Genomic DNA, 21,419 nt, shown 5'->3' with positions numbered 1-21,419 from the left:
GTTTAGGCGCAGCAGCCTGACAGGCAGATCCCGTAGAGCACCTGAGGTAAAATGGTGATTGGTCAGCCTGAGAGGCTGATGTAACTATTGTGGTGTTAAAGGAACGCCAGCACACCTCCACCACCTCACCACTACACTACCTCACTGCCTCCACCACCTCACCACTACACTACCTCACTGCCTCCACCACCTCACCACTACACTACCTCACTGCCTCCACCACCACCTCACCACTACACTACCTCACTGCCTCCACCACCACCTCACCACTACACTACCTCACTGCCTCCACCACCACCTCACCACTACACTACCTCACTGCCTCCACAACCTCACCACTACACTACCTCACTGCCTCCACTACCACCTCACCACTACACTACCTCACTGCCTCCACCACCACCTCACCACTATACTACCTCACTGCCTCCACCACCACCTCACCACTACACTACCTCACTGCCTCCACCACCACCTCACTGTCTCCACCACCTCACTGCCTCCACCACCACCTCACCACTACACTACCTCACTGCCTCCACCACCACCTCACCACTACACTACCTCACTGCCTCCACCACCACCTCACCACTACACTACCTCACTGCCTCCACCACCTCACCACTATACTACCTCACAGAGGTGGGACCAAGTCAGTGTTTTGCAAGTCTCAAGTAAGTCCAAGTCTTTATCCTCAAGTCCCGAGTCAAGTCTCAAGCAAAGACAGTCAACTCAAGTCAAGTCTCGAGTCAAGACAGGCAACAGTCAAGTCAAGTCCCAAGTCTGAAACTTGGAATTTCAAGTCCTTTCGAGTCTTTTTTTTTTACAGGCACCAACGCTTTACGAATGCTACGCTGATGCGTTTCTTTACTCGTTTTGTTGGTGTCCGCCAGCCAAAAGATGACAGATCATTTACATTTTATCTTCTCTTAATTACATAAATGTACTTAAACAAGAATGTTTCGTTACATAATTTTACACGAAAATAGCAAGCTTCATCGTAAGCAAGATGCTGTCATTACGAATGGTTATTCTAAACATTTGGATAAAATGTTTAAATATAGACTAATAAAAGGTTAGGGTTATTTTTTCATTGTTTTCTGTTATTGTGGGGTCATGGTGTACTATTGTTACCTGGAGATTCAGTGGGGTCACATATTCTGATATTCTGATCCGTCAGAATTGGTGACCCCAGTTAAAAAGGCTCACCTGTACATCCCATTCATGATTTCTTTGTTGGCTGCAATGGTGAGGGGATGGTAAATCTTGTTTAAGTACATTTATGTAATTAAGAGACGATAAAATGTAAATATAAACATCTGTCATATTTTGGCTCGTGGACACCAACAAAACGAGTAAAGACGTAGCATTACGTAAAGCGTTTGTGCCTCTGAACAGAAACTGTGAAATAGCGCCCCCTGTGGTCACAAAACTCGACGGTCACAGAATCTGGTGTAACACCGGTCTGCGTCAGAAGGACGGAAATGAAATTAATGGGGTGCACTTTATAAATATTAATATGCGTTTTAAAATTTAGTTTTGGGGTAAAAAAAAATCAAGTCTTTGCAAGTAAACAGGTTCAAGTCCAATTCAAGTCCCAAGTTATTGGTGTAAAAGTCCAAGTCAAGTCTAAGTCTCTGAATATTTTTTCAAGTCAAGTCAAAAGTCTTAATATTAATGACTCGAGTCTGACTCGAGTCCAAGTCATGTGACTCGAGTCCCCACCTCTGCTACCTCACTGCCTCCACCACCACCTCACCACTACACTACCTCACTGCCTCCACCACCACCTCACCACTACACTACCTCACTGCCTCCACAACCTCACCACTACACTACCTCACTGCCTCCACCACCACCTCACCACTACACTACCTCACTGCCTCCACCACCACCTCACCACTATACTACCTCACTGCCTCCACCACCACCTCACCACTACACTACCTCACTGCCTCCACCACCTCACCACTACACTACCTCACTGCCTCCACCACCTCACCACTACACTACCTCACTGCCTCCACCACCTCACCACTACACTACCTCACTGCCTCCACCACCACCTTACCACTACACTACCTCACTGCCTCCACCACCACCTTACCACTACACTACCTCACTGCCTCCACCACCTCACCACTACACTACCTCACTGCCTCCACCACCACCTCACCACTACACTACCTCACTGCCTCCACCACCACCTCACCACTACACTACCTCACTGCCTCCACCACCACCTCACCACTACACTACCTCACTGCCTCCACCACCACTACACTACCTCACTGCCTCCACCACCACCTCACCACCACACTACCTCACTGCCTCCACCACCTCAGTGAGGGCTCACAGTGATCCCTGGTTATTCCCACCCCAAGCCCACCAGCCGCAAGACAGCTGGCACTGTCTCCCAACTACAAGGCTGGAGCACTATTCAAGGTGCTCAGACAGTAGACAGATATATAGTAGGCTGAAGCAGTGATTGGTTCTTAGTAACCTGAAGGGTTGGTCCATGCCTAAAGTGACAGATACTTTGAGTCAGATTTGGTGGAAAAAGTGTTTGCTTTGCTGTAAATTTGAGCAGGTGCTCATTAAATGTGTCAGCCCTGCTCAAAAAAGGTGGGACCTTTCACTGAATATTCCCCCTGCTTCACTTTAGAGATGTATCACCTGATACTTGCAGCAAGTGTATTTTTTAAGTGAGACACAAAGCTATGTATATGTTCCCGAATGCAGACACGTGTTCACCTGTTTGCTTTGGTTTGAAGTACCCAATATGCAAAGATCACAGTAAACACGTCTTTGTTGACTCGTTCCTACAGGTGTTCTGGAGTTCCTGTTCCCTCACACGTCTCACATTTGCTTCTGAGCACCTACCTGTGTATGCTGTTAGAAATCTAGCTGCCTACTTGTACCTCCTGTGGGTCAGGAGGTCAGGTCATTCAATAATGGTATTGAAAGTCCATCTATATAATTGGCACAATCCAGGCACACTGAAGAATACCTGCCCATTATCCACCAATGTCCAGACAGTCTGTCCATGCACACACACACACACACACACACACACACGCACCCAATCAGAACCAAGCAATGCACCAATATGCACACCTCCAAATATCAAATAGTCCTCTTATTGCTAACAGCAGCAGGAGTGGGTGTTGGAAGCTGGATCTAATCATGCTAAAGGACTTGAGAATTGGGTTTACGGATCATAAAAGCTGATTATCTAAACGCAGAAAACAGCCAAACAACTGCATTGGTGTCTAGAGGGCTAAGGCACAGCTACAGCTGCCCTGGTTTCCTGACTGCAATAACACATATCACTATTTTCAAGGTAATGAAGTTAGATGATATAAATAAAGACATTCTTACAGCCAGGCTGTAATGTGGGCCTGTGACCAGTAGGGGGCTCTCTGGCAGAAGTGGGCACCAGGTAATTGTAATGTAACTGAATGGTTTAGCTCCTGCCCATTACATACTGCATGCAAAGCCCCCTGTGTTGATTCAGCGTGACTGGGGAACTAATAAATAGAGCTGTTAGTGAGATGCAGCGTCACAGTGGTCCTCTTCTCATATTAAGAGGATTACGTACCAGACAGAGGAAGAAGGTGAGATCCACTATAGCCTGCTGTGAGGTACTTACAGGAATGTCCTGTTCACCACCATTGGCACCACCCACTCTTGTAAACGGTTACATTAGCTGCCTGTCAGCCGTGTCATAATGGGATCATAATGGGATATAATGTATGTATATGATCCCCCTGTATATAACTCTCCTGTATATAACCCCCCATGTGTGTGACTCCATGTATAATCTCCTGTATATAACCCCCCATGTTTATGACCCTCCTGTAGATAATTCCCTTTATATATGGCCCCCCTGTATATAATGCAAATGTATATAACCCCCTTGTATATAATCCCCCTCTGTATGACCCCCTGTATATAATCCCCCTATGTATAACCCCCTGTATATAATCCCCATGTATATAATCCCCCTATGTATGACCCCCTGTATATAATCCCCCTATGCATGACCCCCTGTATATAATCCCCATGTATATAACCCCCCTGTATATAATCCCTCTATGTATGACCCCCTGTATATAATCCCCCTATGTATAACCCCCTGTATATAATCCCCATGTATATAACCCCCTGTATATAATCACTCTATGTATAACCCCCTGTATATAATCCCCATGTATATAACCCCCCTGTATATAATCCCCCTATGTATAACCCCCTGTATATAATCCCCATGTATATAACCCCACTGTATATAATCCCTCTATGTATGACCCCCTCTGTTTATAATGCCCCTGTGTATAACTCCCCCTATATATAACTTCTCTCTAGTGTTTCTGTAAAATTCCACTCAAAACCTCCGCCAGATCTTATTTAACTTTTCAAATTATCCCAATGAGAATGAAAAACGGAATTTGAGATCAATATTAAGATGTTGTAAAAGATAGAATTGAACTAAATATGGTTGCAAAGAGATATTTATCTTTTAGGATCCCAAAATAGTTTATGGCTTTGCATCCTTCATCATTAATTTATAAAAAACAAAAACAAAACGTTGGGTGGTTAATCTTCTCCTCACAATGTGGATTTTCCAGCCAAAGCTAAAAATGTCCTTTTATCAGCAGTGCATACTGGAAACCGCTTTACACCGCACGCTCCTGTTTGGAATAACAGACATATCCTATTCCAAACCAGATCTTCTTCCAAGATTGGTCGGTCTATATTGGTTATAACATGTATGTCAAATGAGAATCTCTTAGCTGCAGTTCAGGTCAGTGTTTTCAGTGTTTACCAGTATCTCATGTGTAAACAGGTATTGAGAATGCATAGAGGTAGCTCAGCCCAAGACATTCATTTTAAATAAGCTTAATTTATTTAATCTGTTTTCATATCATATACTGTATATATATATGCATACATATACATACAGTAAAGGAGCTTCCCTATAAAGCTCTGTACAGTAGCAGATGTTCCTCCAGTGAAGTTTTATGATGTCAGCTTCATTTTGACCATAATTACTGTATCTTCTCTCTGATATCGAAATGTCTTGACCATTTGTTTTTCATGTGCATTTATAGTCTGACATTTTGGAAAAACTTGATTGGTTAATAGTTAAAATTCCATTTATTACTTATTAAAAATACAATTAAAAACAGTATGCAAATATGCTTAGTAACTTGTACTTAAATCATAAATCAGTAAAATCATACAATAAATCATTTTCGTTCAATAAATCAGCAAAACCGTACTATAAATCTGTGAAACCATATTATAAATCTGTAACATCGTTCTATAAACCGCTAAAATCATTCTACAAATCTATAAAATCATACAGTAAAACAGTAAAATCATACAGTAAATCAGTAAAATCATACAGTAAAACAGTAAAATCATACAGTAAATCAGTAAAATCATACAGTAAAACAGTAAAATCATACAGTAAAACAGTAAAATCAGTAGTACTGGAAGCTGAAGAAGATTAAGATGGCGGTGCCCTTGTTTCATCGGTGCATAAGGTGAATACTTATGCACCGAATTTTGTTTTCTCTGTGTGGACGTTTAGAGGAAGGATTCTAGTTTGTTTGTGTCTGGTGCCTCTGATTGTGGAATAATGTGAACATATCGTAAATAATGAAGCCATCTTTATCATGTGCAGAAAGTGTTGTGAGAGGAAGTGTGGACGGACGTATGGGCAGGCCGGCCCGGACGCCTGGCGCAGTTAGCTCACAGATCCATGACAAATCTCGGTGCTCGCCCGCCCTCTCTCTTTCACTTTCTCTCTCTTTTCTTTCTTTCTTTCTCTCCCTCTGCTGTCTTTTCCTTCTTTCTTTCTTTCTTTCCCTCCCTCCCCTCTCTCTTCTTCTCAGTCTCTTCCATTCTTCCATTCTTTCTGTCCCTTTGTCTCCCTCCCTCTCCCTCTCTCTCCCTAAGTCTGTCTGTGTCCCACTCTTCCTCTCTCTCTGTATCTACCTCCCCCTCCCCTTCTCTCTCTTTCTCTCTTTGCCTCCTCAGTCTCTTTCCGCCTGCCTCTCTTGCTGTTTCTCCTTCTCCATCTCTCTTCCTCTTCCTGTCTCTCTCCACCTCACTCTCTCTCTCCCTCCCTTTCTCCCTCTAAGTCTCTTTCTCTGTCTCTCTCCCTCCCTCGCTCTTTCTCCCTCCCTCCCTCTCTCTCTGTCTCTCCTTCCCTCTCTCTGGTGCGCATGCACACACACTGGTTAGGGTGCCTATAGAGACAGCCAGCGAGCAGGCTCCTCACACCAGAGGCGCCTCACTGCATCCGTGCGTCCACGGCGACCGCCGCCACCCGAGCGTACCGACAGCTACGGACGGTGGCGTAAAGACAGGCGAGCGTGAGGCGAGCGTGAGACGAGCGTGAGACGAGCGTGAGGCGAACGTGCCTGAGATGACCGCCCCCCTCAGCAAGCAGCAGAGTTGCTGCGTAGACCTGCGCGGGTCCGGCGGGTGTGCCGGGTGTGGCGGGTCCGGCTCCCCCTGCCTGTGCGGCTGGCGGCCGGACTCCCAGCACTACCCGCCCTCGCCGTCCTCATCCTCACTGCCGCGCCGCAGGGCCAGACTGACGCCCTCGCGCTCCGAGAGCTGGTGGCCGAGCTTGGGCGGTGATCCCGCGCTTCAGGCCCGCGTGGGCAGCTGTGAGCTGTGGGGTGAGGGCGGCTGCACGCAGCACGACTGGCACGAACCCTACCAGGTAATCACCTCTCAGGGGGCGGGGACAGGGCGGGGACAGGGCGGAGCTGTCTGGGGTCTGTTGTTCTCATTGAGTTCGATCAGAGTGACTCTGTTGTAAAGCTTTGAGCAGTGTGAGGGACGTGTGTGCTGGACCGGGATCTGTGCCAGTAGATGAGCCTGTACTTGTGTGTAAGAGATAGTGGTGTGTGTGTAAGAGATAGTGGTGTGTGTGTAAGAGATAGTGGTGTGTGTGTAAGAGATGTTTTGTACGGTGCCGCTTAGGGTACTTTGAATGGCATACTAGCTAAAGCTACTGTTCTGCTAAAACTACTGTACAACTGTACAAGATTTAATCATTGATTGAATGAAACACATTTTTCAAAGGAAGGGTTTTGTGTGTGTGTGTGTGTGTATGTATGTGTGTGAGTACAAGATTTAATTATCTGTACAAGATTTAATTATCGATTGAATGTAACAAGCATTTCAAAGGTAGGTGTGTGTGTGTGTGTGTGTGTGTGTGTGTGTGTGTGTGTGTGTGTGTGTGTGTGTGTGTGTGTGTTTGTGTGTGTGTGAGAAAGAGAGATAGAGGGATTATAGAGTTAAGTTCAGCTGCAGGGAGCAAATGGCCATGAATCTGGCCAGGGCATCCCACCAAGTCAGTGCAGCTGGATACTGTGTGTGTGTGTGTGTGTGTGTGTGTGTGTGTGTGTGTGTGTGTGTGTGTGTGTGTGTGTGTGTGTGTGTGTGTGTGTGTGTGTGTGTGTGCGCGTGTGTGCGTGTGCTGTGTGCATATAAAAGTGCTCTGTGTTTCTGTGGTGACGGCACTGTTTGAGTAGACTCTGCAGAACTGGCACCATGTCCACTCCATTTGGTTAGAAGTGGCAATGTGTCCTTTCAGGCGCCCCCTTGTGCTCATCGGATGGAACTACATTGCTTTCACAGCTGCCTGCTTCAGTGTTTTGCTTGTTTATCATTGTATAGGTAATCATTATAGTAACCAAGTAATTGCTTTCATACACTGTTGTCATAGATTATGTAGGATAGTCATTAGACTTAATCAGCTTACTTGTTTGAACACTGTGTGGATTGCAACACATATGTGATCAAATATTAGAATTTCCAGGACCACCGAAACGTCAGTTTCTATCCTTAACCTCAGTTACCACAAAGATAACATCTAACTTGATCTTTCAGTTAAAAAAATGAGCCCTGTAGTATTTTATAAGTACTATAACCCTGTAGCATTTTAAAGAGTACTATATCCGTGTAGTGTTTTAAAAAGTACTATAACTTTATACACCCGGCCAGCGTAGGGTTGAAATACCAGCCAGCTGCTAAAGACAGAACATTCAAACTTTGTGCTGCTCAAAGCCAAACTGTCTGCTCACTAATTGGACGGCTTGCTTTCTCTGAGGGTTACAGCGACCAATGAGAACACAGCATTAGTAGGACTCATTCCTCACATCTGAACATGTGCACCCCTGTCCCTTGATTGGCTCTTTTTCCTACAGTTCTTTTGCCAAATTCAAGCTGAGCTGAGGTTCACACTGGGTTCACCTCACCGCACGCCGACCTTACTGGGTTTAAGGTCACACTGGGTTCATCTCACCTTTGTGGCTCTGATAGAATTCATCAAGAAAGTGTCCATGTGCAGCTCTTGCTGTGTTCTCATCAGATATTCCTGTCGATAAAATGGCTTCCCACAGGGTGCAGGGCTCCTTGGCGGAGGCTGCTGTGGTCTCAACCGTCAGGATCATGTAGACTGGTGTTGACAGATCTTCAGGGTCCTGAGATCATCCTCCTTCACCTAGCAGCCCATAGGCTGTGTGTCCACCTCCATCCCCAACTGGGCTGCTGCTCATGGCTTTTCACGTACCACCATACGCTTGTGTATTATTGAGGTTGGTGTGGTGCCTCTATGTATAGAGTCTCTCTGGCCTACATTACTGAGAGCAGTAAACTAGAACGAGAGCTGCAGATGTAGCTCGACTGAGTCACCCGATAGCACATCCCCTTTAACACATCCCCTTTAACACATCCCCTTTAGCACATCCCCTTTAACTCATCCCCTTTAGCACATCCCCTTTAGCACGTCCCCTTTAGCACGTCCCCTTTAGCACGTCCCCTTTAACACGTCCCCTTTAACTCATCCCCTTTAGCACGTCCCCTTTAACACATCCCCTTTAGCACATCCCCTTTAGCACATCCCCTTTAGCACATCCCCTTTAGCACATCCCCTTTAACACATCCCCTTTAGCACGTCCCCTTTAACACGTCCCCTTTAACTCATCCCCTTTAGCACGTCCCCTTTAACACGTCCCCTTTAACACGTCCCCTTTAACACGTCCCCTTTAGCACGTCCCCTTTAACACGTCCCCTTTAACACGTCCCCTTTAACACGTCCCCTTTAACACGTCCCCTTTAGCACGTCCCCTTTAACACGTCCCCTTTAACACGTCGCCTGTAACTCATCCCCTGTAACTCATCCCCTTTAACACATCCCCTTTAACACGTCGCCTGTAACTCATCCCCTTTAACACATCGTCTTTAACACATCCCCTTTAACACGTCACCTGTAACTCATCCCCTTTAACCCCTTAATCCCCTTTGACCCATCACCTTTGACAAGCCTCTGCCTACCCCACTCTCACTCTGCAGTCAGACTCCTGGTTGCTCCTGCTCCCAATCAGAAGTTGACGATATTAAAAAATTGTTTGGAAATAGGATTTAGGAACATGCTACAGTGCACAGCTGAAGTCTTCCTACACAGTCTGTTTCAGTGGAAGGGTTATCACTAGGGGGCTGTGGTACACACCTGCAGTGGCCAGCCCTGGCCCAGTACCCGGAGAGCAATTGGGGTTAAGTGCCTTGCTTAAGGGCACCTCAGTCATGGCCTAGGGCCTAAGAATCAAACCCATGACATTTCTGTCAGAAGACCAGTTCCCTAACCACCAGAACATGAGTACCCTATCAAGAGATTTTATTCATAGGACATCCACTTCAGTGTCACTTAGAGGAAAAGTAATTCCCATAGCTTAATCATGTTTGTAATTTAATATTTCACTGTACTTATCTAGACATAATTAACCTTTCACTTGCAAAGGGTGCTCTGCTAAATTGCAAAATTACTGGAGGACCAGAATTTCACAAAGAGTCTCTGTGTGGTTCAGCTAGACTGAGAGTTATTCATGTTGCTGTATTTTGGTCATCAAGAGATATATTGCAGGTAAAAGACAAGATTTTGCTGTGCAGAAAGTGTCACAAGGGATGTGGTTGGGCTCAGGTGAGGTGTGGGTTGGGTGTTTAGGGGAGGGGAAAAGTAATACATGGAGTTTGGCTGGTTAGGGATTGGCCCGTGTGTAGTGGTTGGGGATTGACCCGTGTGTAGTGGTTGGGGATTGACCCGTGTGTAGTGGTTGGGGATTGACCCGTGTGTAGTGGTTGGGGATTGACCCGTGTGTAGGGGTTAGGGATTGACCCGTGTGTAGTGGTTGGGGATTGACCCGTGTGTAGTGGTTGGGGATTGACCCGTGTGTAGGGGTTAGGGATTGACCCGTGTGTAGGGGTTGGGGATTGACCCGTGTGTAAGGGTTAGGGATTGACCCGTGTGTAGGGGTTAGGGATCGACCCGTGTGTAGCGGTTGGGGATTGACCCGTGTGTAGGGGTTAGGGATTGACCCGTGTGTAGTGGTTGGGGATTGACCCGTGTGTAGGGGTTGGGGATTGACCCGTGTGTAGGGGTTAGGGATTGACCCGTGTGTAGTGGTTGGGGATTGACCCGTGTGTAGTGGTTGGGGATTGACCCGTGTGTAAGGGTTAGGGATTGACCCGTGTGTAGGGGTTAGGGATTGACCCGTGTGTGGTGGTTAGGGATTGACCCGTGTGTGGTGGTTAGGGATTGACCCGTGTGTAGGGGTTGGGGATTGACCCGTGTGTAGGGGTTGGGGATTGACCCGTGTGTAGGGGTTGGGGATTGACCCGTGTGTAGGGGTTGGGGATTGACCCGTGTGTAGGGGTTGGGGATTGACCCGTGTGTAGTGGTTGGCGATTGACCCGTGTGTAGGGGTTGGGGATTGACCCGTGTGTAGGGGTTGGGGATTGACCCGTGTGTAGGGGTTGGGGATTGACCCGTGTGTAGGGGTTGGGGATTGACCCGTGTGTAGGGGTTGGGGATTGACCCGTGTGTAGGGGTTGGGGATTGACCCGTGTGTAGGGGTTGGGGATTGACCCGTGTGTAGGGGTTGGCGATTGACCCGTGTGTAGGGGTTGGCGATTGACCCGTGTGTAGGGGTTGGGGATTGACCCGTGTGTAGGGGTTGGGGATTGACCCGTGTGTAGGGGTTGGGGATTGACCCGTGTGTAGGGGTTGGGGATTGACCCGTGTGTAGGGGTTGGGGATTGACCCGTGTGTAGGGGTTGGCGATTGACCCGTGTGTAGTGGTTGGCGATTGACCCGTGTGTAGTGGTTGGGATTGACCCGTGTGTAGGGGTTAGGGATTGACCCGTGTGTAGGGGTTGGGGATTGACCCGTGTGTAGTGGTTGGGGATTGACCCGTGTGTAGGGGTTGGGGATTGACCCGTGTGTAGGGGTTGGGGATTGACCCGTGTGTAGGGGTTGGGGATTGACCCGTGTGTAGGGGTTGGGGATTGACCCGTGTGTAGTGGTTGGCGATTGACCCGTGTGTAGTGGTTGGGATTGACCCGTGTGTAGGGGTTAGGGATTGACCCGTGTGTAGGGGTTGGGGATTGACCCGTGTGTAGTGGTTGGGGATTGACCCGTGTGTAGGGGTTGGGGATTGACCCGTGTGTAGGGGTTGGGGATTGACCCGTGTGTAGGGGTTGGGGATTGACCCGTGTGTAGTGGTTGGGGATTGACCCGTGTGTAGGGGTTGGGGATTGACCCGTGTGTAGTGGTTGGGGATTGACCCGTGTGTAGTGGTTGGGGATTGGCCGATGTGTAGTGCTTGGTTAACTTGGTTAGTTGGGTGAGTCTGGGTGAGTTGTACAGGTGTATTTGATTTGAGTGGACCAACTGATACATGACAACTTCCTTTTGGCTGTAGTCTGAAAAAAATGTATTAGAATTTATCGACATTTTAGGCAATTACGTTACAGTGTTTATAACCATTCAGTGTCTTTTGCCGCTTTCACAGACGTTCTCTTGATCTCTCACCTGTCTGAAGTCTGCAGTGCAGGTGAACGTACCGGCTCTTTAAGAAGGAGCTCTCATCAGTGTCTCCGGGCACCGTATACAAACACTGTGGAGCTGCACTCCACCCATGCACCACCCTTTTCCCTGACAGTTTTCTGCGTTGTGCCTCTTTTCTCCACAGCACTTCAGGCCTTAAGGACGAACGCCCACTTGGTGGTTCGGCACCAGAGATCTACAGAACATAATTCTTTGCTTGTGCCAGGATTATACCTGCTAAGGCTCCGTGTATTCGCTTGTGTCGTGTGGAATGAACCATGAGCTCTGCTGGGAGGGGTGCACTGAGATACTGTTGTGCCTTTATGTGTGGTTGTGCAGATTTGGTAGATTCTGTGTGGTTCTGTCTGGTTCTGTCTGGTTCTGTCTTTCTCACAGTAACAAGGCTGCAGCATCCACATGGTTTTGATGTTCTACAATGAGATGTTTACAGATAGTGACTATGGGACAAGAGTCCCACCTCTTCAGTGTTGGGCAGGTGGCTCTTTATCCAGCTCTTTGCTCAGAGGGACTCACCTTCACCCCGTGACTCATCTAAGAGATTTGAATGCTTATCCACACAGAGCACAGACCCCACACAGCCTCTCTGCTTTTAGCTGTTCTCTCCCACAGATGTGAGATTATGAGTCGACTCCAGAGAACCTCTTGAGAAAGTCACTCTTAAAGAACAGAACAGCAAACGGTTCATAAATGAAGTAAAATAATAAACCAAATCACCCTTAATTCAAATAGGCTTCATTCAAATAGGCTATTCTGTTCTATGGAGATTCTATTCTCTATACTGGATTACTGTGCATTATGAGTATAGCTGTTTTATATTGTGCAGTATAGGGCTGGATTACTCTGTGCTGTATAAGGTTGGAATACATTGTGTTGTGTAGGATTGGATTACGTTGTGTAGTGCATATATGGCTGGATTACGTTGCTCCTTTGACCTGACACTTTCCTGAGAAAAAAACATGAGAAGGTCTTTTCAAATAAACAAGTGTGTGTGTGTGTGTGTGTGTGTGTGTGTGTGTGTGTGTGTGTGTGTGTGTGTGTGTGTGTGTGTATTTGTTTGTGTGTGTGTTTGTGAGTTTGTTCACATCATTCTACACCAATGGAATGTGAGCTCTTAATTTTGCTTAGCACTATCTTTCTCTTTCTTCTCTCTCTCTCCTCTCTTCTCTGTCAGAGGGAGATGGTGGTGATTAGCACTATCTTTCTCTTTCTTTTCTTCTGCTCTCTTCTCTCTTCTATGTGTTGGAGGGAGATGGTGGCGCTTAGCTCTTCTGGCTGCACATTCATTAGTGTTGTAGCAGTGCTGAGCTGTAAGACACATCGATTTCTCTCTACATCACCGCCTCTGGCTCACCTGTCCTCCCTGTGCATGCCATCTCTGAATACTAATGCCTTTAGCAGAGTTGTGTGTGTGTGTGTGTGTGTGTGTGTTGGGTCAGAAATGGCAGTATGGAATTGCCTTCTAAGCATGATATCAGCCCCAGTGTTTGGACATAAAAGGACAACAGACCTTTGGCCTCAACTGTGTGACCAGCTTATTTATGTTGATTTGGATTCTCTGGGTGTTCTACAGTTTCATCTCTCCACACATCTGTGTAATCCCATGATTGTGTGTACATAGGGTTCATTTTGGCTCATTTGTTGCCATGTGTGCTATGTTGGAGCGGTGTTTATCAGTGTTTGTGCGCTGTGTTGGAGCGGTGTTTATCGGTGTTTGTGCGCTATGTTGGAGCGGTGTTTATCAGTGTTTGTGCGCTATGTTGGAGCGGTGTTTATCAGTGTTTGTGTGCTATGTTGGAGCGGTGTTTATCAGTGTTTGTGTGCTATGTTGGAGCGGTGTTTATCAGTGTTTGTGTGCTATGTTGGAGCGGTGTTTATCAGTGTTTGTGCGCTATGTTGGAGCGGTGTTTATCAGTGTTTGTGAGCTATGTTGGAACAGTGTTTATCAGTGTTTGTGTGCTTATCAGTGTTTGTGAGCTATGTTGGAGCGGTGTTTATCAGTGTTTGTGTGCTATGTTGGAGCAGTGTTTATCAGTGTTTGTGTGCTATGTTGGAACAGTGTTTATCAGTGTTTGTGTGCTTATCAGTGTTTGTGAGCTATGTTGGAGCGGTGTTTATCAGTGTTTGTGCGCTATGTTGGAGCGGTGTTTATCGGTGTTTGTGCGCTATGTTGGAGCGGTGTTTATCAGTGTTTGTGTGCTATGTTGGAACAGTGTTTATCAGTGTTTGTGTGCTATGTTGGAACAGTGTTTATCAGTGTTTGTGTGCTATGTTGGAACAGTGTTTATCAGTGTTTGTGTGCTATGTTGGAGCGGTGTTTATCAGTGCCACTGCTGACCCTCACAGCACCGTACACAAGCTGCACGCCGCACCCATTAATAGAAACTAGGACAGTTAACCAATGGCCAACCTACTCTGATCTCTCTCTCCATCTCTCTCCTTATCTCTCTTCTTCTCTCTTTCTATATATCTCTACTTCTCTCTCTCTCCTCCTCTTTCACAGGCAAGTCCTGCTCCCATCATAGTCAACACGGACACGTTGGAGTCGGTACCTTATGTGAGTTCCATTGTTTTTCCTTACATTTCTTCTGACTGTTCAGCATTGAGGCTTGTGCTGGGTGTGTTGTGCAGTGTTCATAAACCCCAATGTGCATGTCGTGAGTGATTTATTGGTTTCTGCCTTATTTAGCTCTATTTATCTGCCAGTGTACAAGATAGACCCTCCTACTTAATCATTCAGGACATTTCATAAAACAGTCCCACACTTTTGAATGTGGGTAGGAATAGTGATGTTTTACGAGTGCGTGTCTTTAATAAAGAACAGACAGGATCTCCTGTTCTCCGTGGTGTTCGGGCGCAATGAGGGGTCGGGTGGATTTGGGCGGAGCGTAGCTGGATGAGGACAGGACTGGGATGAAAAGGTGAACAAGAACACACATGGGGAGAGACTGATGAAGGCTGAACAGCAGGACTGTGAGCACTGGAGCAGGAGAGGGTGGAGGAGGATGGAGGAGGGGAGGTAGGTGGGGTGGAGGAGGGGAGGTAGGTGGAGAGGAGGAGGAGGAGGGAGGAGGTGGGGATGAAAGTGGTGCTCTGTGTTGATCTGACCTGAGACCCCAAAAATGCAGCTGTAAGGGTGGAGGATGAAGGGTGGAGCTCAGCTGCTCTGACCGTCCCAGAAGACGGACAGAAAGAAGTCGTGTAGACGGATTCTGTGTGAAGCCTGGGGACAGATGCGAGGAGATCACGCCCTTTCAGATTATAATCCTATAAAACAGATCACGCCCTTTCAGATTACAATCCTCTAAAACAGATCACGCCCTTTCAAATTGCCATCCTCTAAAACAGATCACACCCTTTCAGATTACCATCATATTAAACAGATCACGCCCTTTCAGATTACCATCCTATAAAACATATCATGCCCTTTCAGGTTACTTTCCTATAAAACAGATCACGCCCTTTCAGATTATCATCCTATAAAACAGATCAACCCTTTCAGATTACAATCCTATAAAACACATCACGCCCTTTCAGATTACCATCCTATAAAACAGATCATGCCCTTTCAGATTGACATCCTCTAAAACAATTACACCCTTTCAGATTACCATCCTATAAAACAGATCACGCCCTTTCAGATTGACATCCTCTAAAACAGATCAGATTTCAGATTTTCAGACTTTTCAGATTACAATCCTATAAAACAGACCACGCCCTTTCAGATTACCATCCTCTAGAACACATCACGCTCTTTCAGATTACCATCCTCTAGAACAGATTATGCCCTTTCAGATTACCATCCTATAAAACAGATCACCCACTTTCAGATTGACATCCTCTAAAACAGATCATGCCCTTTCAGATTACCATCCTATAAAACAGATCACACCCTTTCAGATTGACATCCTCTAAAACAGATCAGATTTCAGATTTTGACCTTTCAGATTACCATCCTATAAAACAGATCACGCCCTTTCAGATTACCATCCTATAAAACAGATCACGCCCTTTCAGATTACCATCCTATAAAACAGATCACGCCCTTTCAGATTACCATCCTATTAAACAGATCACGCCCTTTCAGATTACCATCCTATTAAACAGATCACGCCCTTTCAGATTATCATCCTATAAAACAGATCACACCCTTTCAGATTGACATCCTCTAAAACAGTTCACGCCCTTTCAAATTACCATCCTATAAAACAGATCACGCCCTTTCAGATTACCATCCTATAAAACAGATCATGCCCTTTCAGATTACAATCCTATAAAACAGATCACGCTCCTTCAGATTATCATCCTATTAAACAGATCACGCCCTTTCAGATTACCATCCTATAAAACAGATCACGCCCTTTCAGATTGACATCCTCTAAAACAGTTCACGCCCTTTCAAATTACCATCCTATAAAACAGATCATGCCCTTTCAGATTACAATCCTATAAAACAGATCACGCTCCTTCAGATTATCATCCTCTAAAACAGATCACACCCTTTCAGATTACAATCCTCTAAAACAGATCACACCCCTTCAGATTACAATCCTATAAAACAGATCCCGCCCCTTCAGATTACCAGCCTATTAAACAGATCACGCCCTTTCAGATTACAATGCTATAAAACAGATCACACCCCTTCAGATTATCATCCTATTAAACAGATCACGCCCTTTCAGATTACCATCCTATAAAACAGATCACGCCCTTTCAGATTGACATCCTCTAAAACAGTTCACGCCCTTTCAGATTACCATCCTATAAAACAGTTCACGCCCTTTCAGATTACCATCCTATAAAACAGATCACGCTCTTTCAGATTACCATCCTATAAAACAGATCACGCTCCTTCAGATTACCATCCTCTAAAACAGAACATGTTGGTTCTCTCTTGAGTTCAGAGGAGTTCATGGTGACACAAGCAAACACAGTGACCTTATGAGGCTGTTTTCTGTGTGAGCAGTAGGGCGGCCAGGGAGACGGCTACCATTTCATTCTTCTGTGACTCATGTCATAACTTACTCATAAATTAGACATGTACAGTATACTTGTGTGTGCCTGTGGGACTACATTTCCAGTGGTTGTTATAAGCATTCACAAATCTTTGTATGTGAATTATACCATGTATGTGATGGTAATTTTTTTTTTTTTTATTAAAACATCAGGTTATCATTTGGTAGTATGTGTTCCTATGTGTGCATCAATATATTTCATTCTACCAGCATTTAGACATTTAATTATCAAAGCAAATACAGGCGGGTGAGTAATGTGGTTCGTCTCTGGCAGAATATCTGTAGTGGACTGTTTTGCCCAGACTGTTTTCCACTGTGATGAAGTGATGTTAGAACACACGGTGATGTGGCCCCACTGTGATGGAGTGATGTTAGAACACACGGTGATGTGGCCTCACTGTGATGGAGTGATGAGAGACACACGGTGATGTGGCCCCACTGTGATGAAGTGATGAGAGACACACGGTCATGTGGCCCCACTGTGATGGAGTGATGTTAGACACACGGTGATGTGGCCCCACTGTGATGAAGTGATGAGAGACACACGGTCATGTGGCCCCACTGTGATGGAGTGATGTTAGACACACGGTGATGTGGCCCCACTGTGATGGAGTGATGAGAGACACACGGTGATGTGGCCCCACTGTGATGAAGTGATGTTAGACACACGGTGATGTGGCCTCACTGTGATGGAGTGATGTTAGACACGTGTTGATGTGGCCTCACTGTGATGGAGTGATGAGAGACACATGGTGATGTGGCCTCACTGTGATGGAGTGATGAGAGACACACGGTGATGTGGCCTCACTGTGATGGAGTGATGAGAGACACACGGTGATGTGGCCCCACTGTGATGGAGTGATGAGAGACACACGGTGATGTGGCCTCACTGTGATGGAGTGATGAGAGACACACGGTGATGTGGCCCCACTGTGATGGAGTGATGTTAGACACACGGTGATGTGGCCTCACTGTGATGGAGTGATGTTAGACACACGGTGATGTGGCCCCACTGTGATGGAGTGATGAGAGACACACGGTGATGTGGCCCCACTGTGATGGAGTGATGAGAGACACACGGTGATGTGGCCCCACTGTGATGGAGTGATGAGAGACACACGGTCATGTGGCCCCACTGTGATGGAGTGATGTTAGACACACGGTGATGTGGCCTCACTGTGATGGAGTGATGTTAGACACACAGTGATGTGGCCTCACTGTGATGGAGTGATGTTAGACACGTGTTGATGTGGCCCCACTGTGATGGAGTGATGAGAGACACACGGTGATGTGGCCCCACTGTGATGGAGTGATGAGAGACACATGGTGATGTGGCCCCACTGTGATGGAGTGATGAGAGACACACGGTGATGTGGCCCCACTGTGATGGAGTGATGAGAGACACACGGTCATGTGGCCCCACTGTGATGGAGTGATGTTAGACACACGGTGATGTGGCCTCACTGTGATGGAGTGATGTTAGACACACGGTGATGTGGCCCCACTGTGATGGAGTGATGAGAGACACACGGTGATGTGGCCCCACTGTGATGGAGTGATGAGAGACACACGGTGATGTGGCCCCACTGTGATGGAGTGATGAGAGACACACGGTGATGTGGCCCCACTGTGATGGAGTGATGAGAGACACACGGTCATGTGGCCCCACTGTGATGGAGGGATGAGAGACACGTGTTGATGTGGCCCCACTGTGATGGAGTGATGAGAGACACACGGTGATGTGGCCTCACTGTGATGGAGTGATGAGAGACACACGGTGATGTGGCCCCACTGTGATGGAGTGATGAGAGACACACGGTCATGTGGCCCCACTGTGATGGAGGGATGAGAGACACACGGTGATGTGGCCCCACTGTGATGGAGTGATGAGAGACACACGGTGATGTGGCCCCACTGTGATGGAGTGATGTTAGACACACGGTCATGTGGCCCCACTGTGATGGAGTGATGTTAGACACGTGTTGATGTGGCCTCACTGTGATGGAGTGATGAGAGACACACGGTGATGTGGCCCCACTGTGATGGAGTGATGAGAGACACACGGTGATGTGGCCCCACTGTGATGGAGTGATGAGAGACACACGGTGATGTGGCCCCACTGTGATGGAGTGATGTTAGACACACGGTGATGTGGCCTCACTGTGATGGAGTGATGAGAGACACACGGTGATGTGGCCCCACTGTGATGGAGTGATGAGAGACACACGGTGATGTGGCCTCACTGTGATGGAGTGATGAGAGACACACGGTCATGTGGCCCCACTGTGATGGAGTGATGTTAGACACACGGTGATGTGGCCTCACTGTGATGGAGTGATGAGAGACACACGGTGATGTGGCCCCACTGTGATGGAGTGATGAGAGACACACGGTGATGTGGCCTCACTGTGATGGAGTGATGAGAGACACACGGTGATGTGGCCCCACTGTGATGGAGTGATGTTAGACACACGGTCATGTGGCCCCACTGTGATGGAGTGATGAGAGACACACGGTGATGTGGCCCCACTGTGATGGAGTGATGTTAGACACACGGTGATGTGGCCTCACTGTGATGGAGTGATGAGAGACACACGGTGATGTGGCCCCACTGTGATGGAGTGATGAGAGACACACGGTGATGTGGCCCCACTGTGATGGAGTGATGTTAGACACACGGTGATGTGGACTCACTGTGATGGAGTGATGAGAGACACACGGTCATGTGGCCCCACTGTGATGGAGTGATGTTAGACACGTGTTGATGTGGCCTCACTGTGATGGAGTGATGAGAGACACACGGTGATGTGGCCCCACTGTGATGAAGTGATGTTAGACACACGGTGATGTGGCCCCACTGTGATGGAGGGATGAGAGACACACGGTGATGTGGACTCACTGTGATGGAGGGATGAGAGACACATGGTGATGTGGCCCCACTGTGATGAAGTGATGTTAGACACACGGTGATGTGGCCCCACTGTGATGGAGTGATGAGAGACACACGGTGATGTGGCCTCACTGTGATGGAGTGATGAGAGACACACGGTCATGTGGCCCCACTGTGATGGAGTGATGAGAGACACACGGTGATGTGGCCCCACTGTGATGGAGGGATGAGAGACACACGGTGATGTGGCCCCACTGTGATGGAGTGATGAGAGACACACGGTGATGTGGCCTCACTGTGATGGAGTGATGTTAGACACACGGTGATGTGGCCCCACTGTGATGGAGTGATGAGAGACACACGGTGATGTGGCCCCACTGTGATGGAGTGATGAGAGACACACGGTGATGTGGCCCCACTGTGATGGAGTGATGAGAGACACACGGTGATGTGGCCCCACTGTGATGGAGTGATGAGAGACACACGGTGATGTGGCCCCACTGTGATGAAGTGATGTTAGACACACGGTCATGTGGCCCCACTGTGATGGAGTGATGTTAGAGCACACGGTAATGTGGCCCCACTGTGATGGAGTGATGAGAGACACACGGTGATGTGGCCCCACTGTGATGGAGTGATGTTAGACACACGGTGATGTGTCCCCACTGTGATGGAGTGATGTTAGACACGTGTTGATGTGGCCCCACTGTGATGGAGTGATGTTAGACACACGGTGATGTGGCCCCACTGTGATGGAGGGATGAGAGACACACGGTGATGTGGCCCTGTGTGTGGTGGCAGCATTGGTGAACGGTGCTGACGTAGGAAGAGAATTGGAATGTGCCCATTACCAGAGAAGCAGGGCTTGTACCAGCTGTGACGGAGTGAGCTGGGGTTTAACTGCACCCGCGTCATCCCGCCTGCCCCCCAGGAGGGCTTCGCCTTTGCTGATTCCTGCAGGCAGGTCTATATTAAGGATATTACAGCTGTGTGCATCTGTGGGGTGGGGCCAAGCTTCCTGTTCATGAGGGCGTGTAGGAGAAGAGACTAGTCGTCTATGTGTGTGTGTGTGTGTGTGTGTGTGTGTGTGTACGCCATTCGTATGTGTGAATGCTCCAACACTGACCGTGACTCACCAGTTTAGTGTAAGCCTGCAGTGTGAGCAAGACCCCACCCCCACCACTACCCCCACCTTCCTCTCCGCAGATGCAGTCCTGATCCTCCATCCGCTGCCTCACGCAGCCTGTCCCAATGCACCATCCGGGGTGCAGGTGTAGCTGCTGGGTGTAGGTGCTGGGTGTAGGTTCAACCCACAGCAGTGCCATGTGAGACCAGAACGCATCTCGCTCAGCTTGTGCCACTTGTGTTCACCAGGGGCCATGTACCTGACATGAAGAGAAGGTGTTCCATGTCTGTCTCCTGTACAAAGAGGGCTGTGTGTGTGTGTGTGTGTGTATGTGTGTATGTGTGTGTGTGTGTGTGTGTGTGTGTGTGTGTGTGTGTGTGTGTGTGTGTGTGTGTGAGGACCCTGGTCATTTCTCCAGTATTATTTCCTCAGTAATCTGTCTCGTGCTATAATGTCTCA

At 47.5% G+C, this 21,419-nt stretch overlaps 1 protein-coding gene across 28 annotated transcripts in view; it reads left to right on the top strand.

Moving 5' to 3' along the window:
- dlg2 (discs, large homolog 2 (Drosophila)) overlaps positions 1–21,419 on the top strand; it is a 219,595-nt gene that overhangs the window by 133,421 nt on the left and 64,755 nt on the right. For 26 of the 28 annotated variants that reach the window (XR_013133791.1, XM_077020528.1, XM_077020525.1 and 23 more), the window contains one exon: positions 14,433–14,486. Coding sequence is in view for 27 of the 28 variants with exons in the window: in XM_077020528.1 (XP_076876643.1) it covers positions 14,433–14,486 (54 nt within the window). In the remaining variant the exon portion in view is untranslated. Of the gene's footprint in view, positions 1–6,117; positions 6,743–14,432; positions 14,487–21,419 lie in introns of those variants that run through there. The other 2 variants (XM_077020531.1, XM_077020533.1) reach the window with 2 other exon arrangements.

This window comes from Brachyhypopomus gauderio, chromosome 10 (assembly GCF_052324685.1).
Source record: "Brachyhypopomus gauderio isolate BG-103 chromosome 10, BGAUD_0.2, whole genome shotgun sequence".
Taxonomy (NCBI): Eukaryota; Metazoa; Chordata; class Actinopteri; order Gymnotiformes; family Hypopomidae; genus Brachyhypopomus; species Brachyhypopomus gauderio.
Note: the sequence above shows the minus strand (reverse complement) of the source record. Positions and strands in the feature narration are given on the sequence as shown.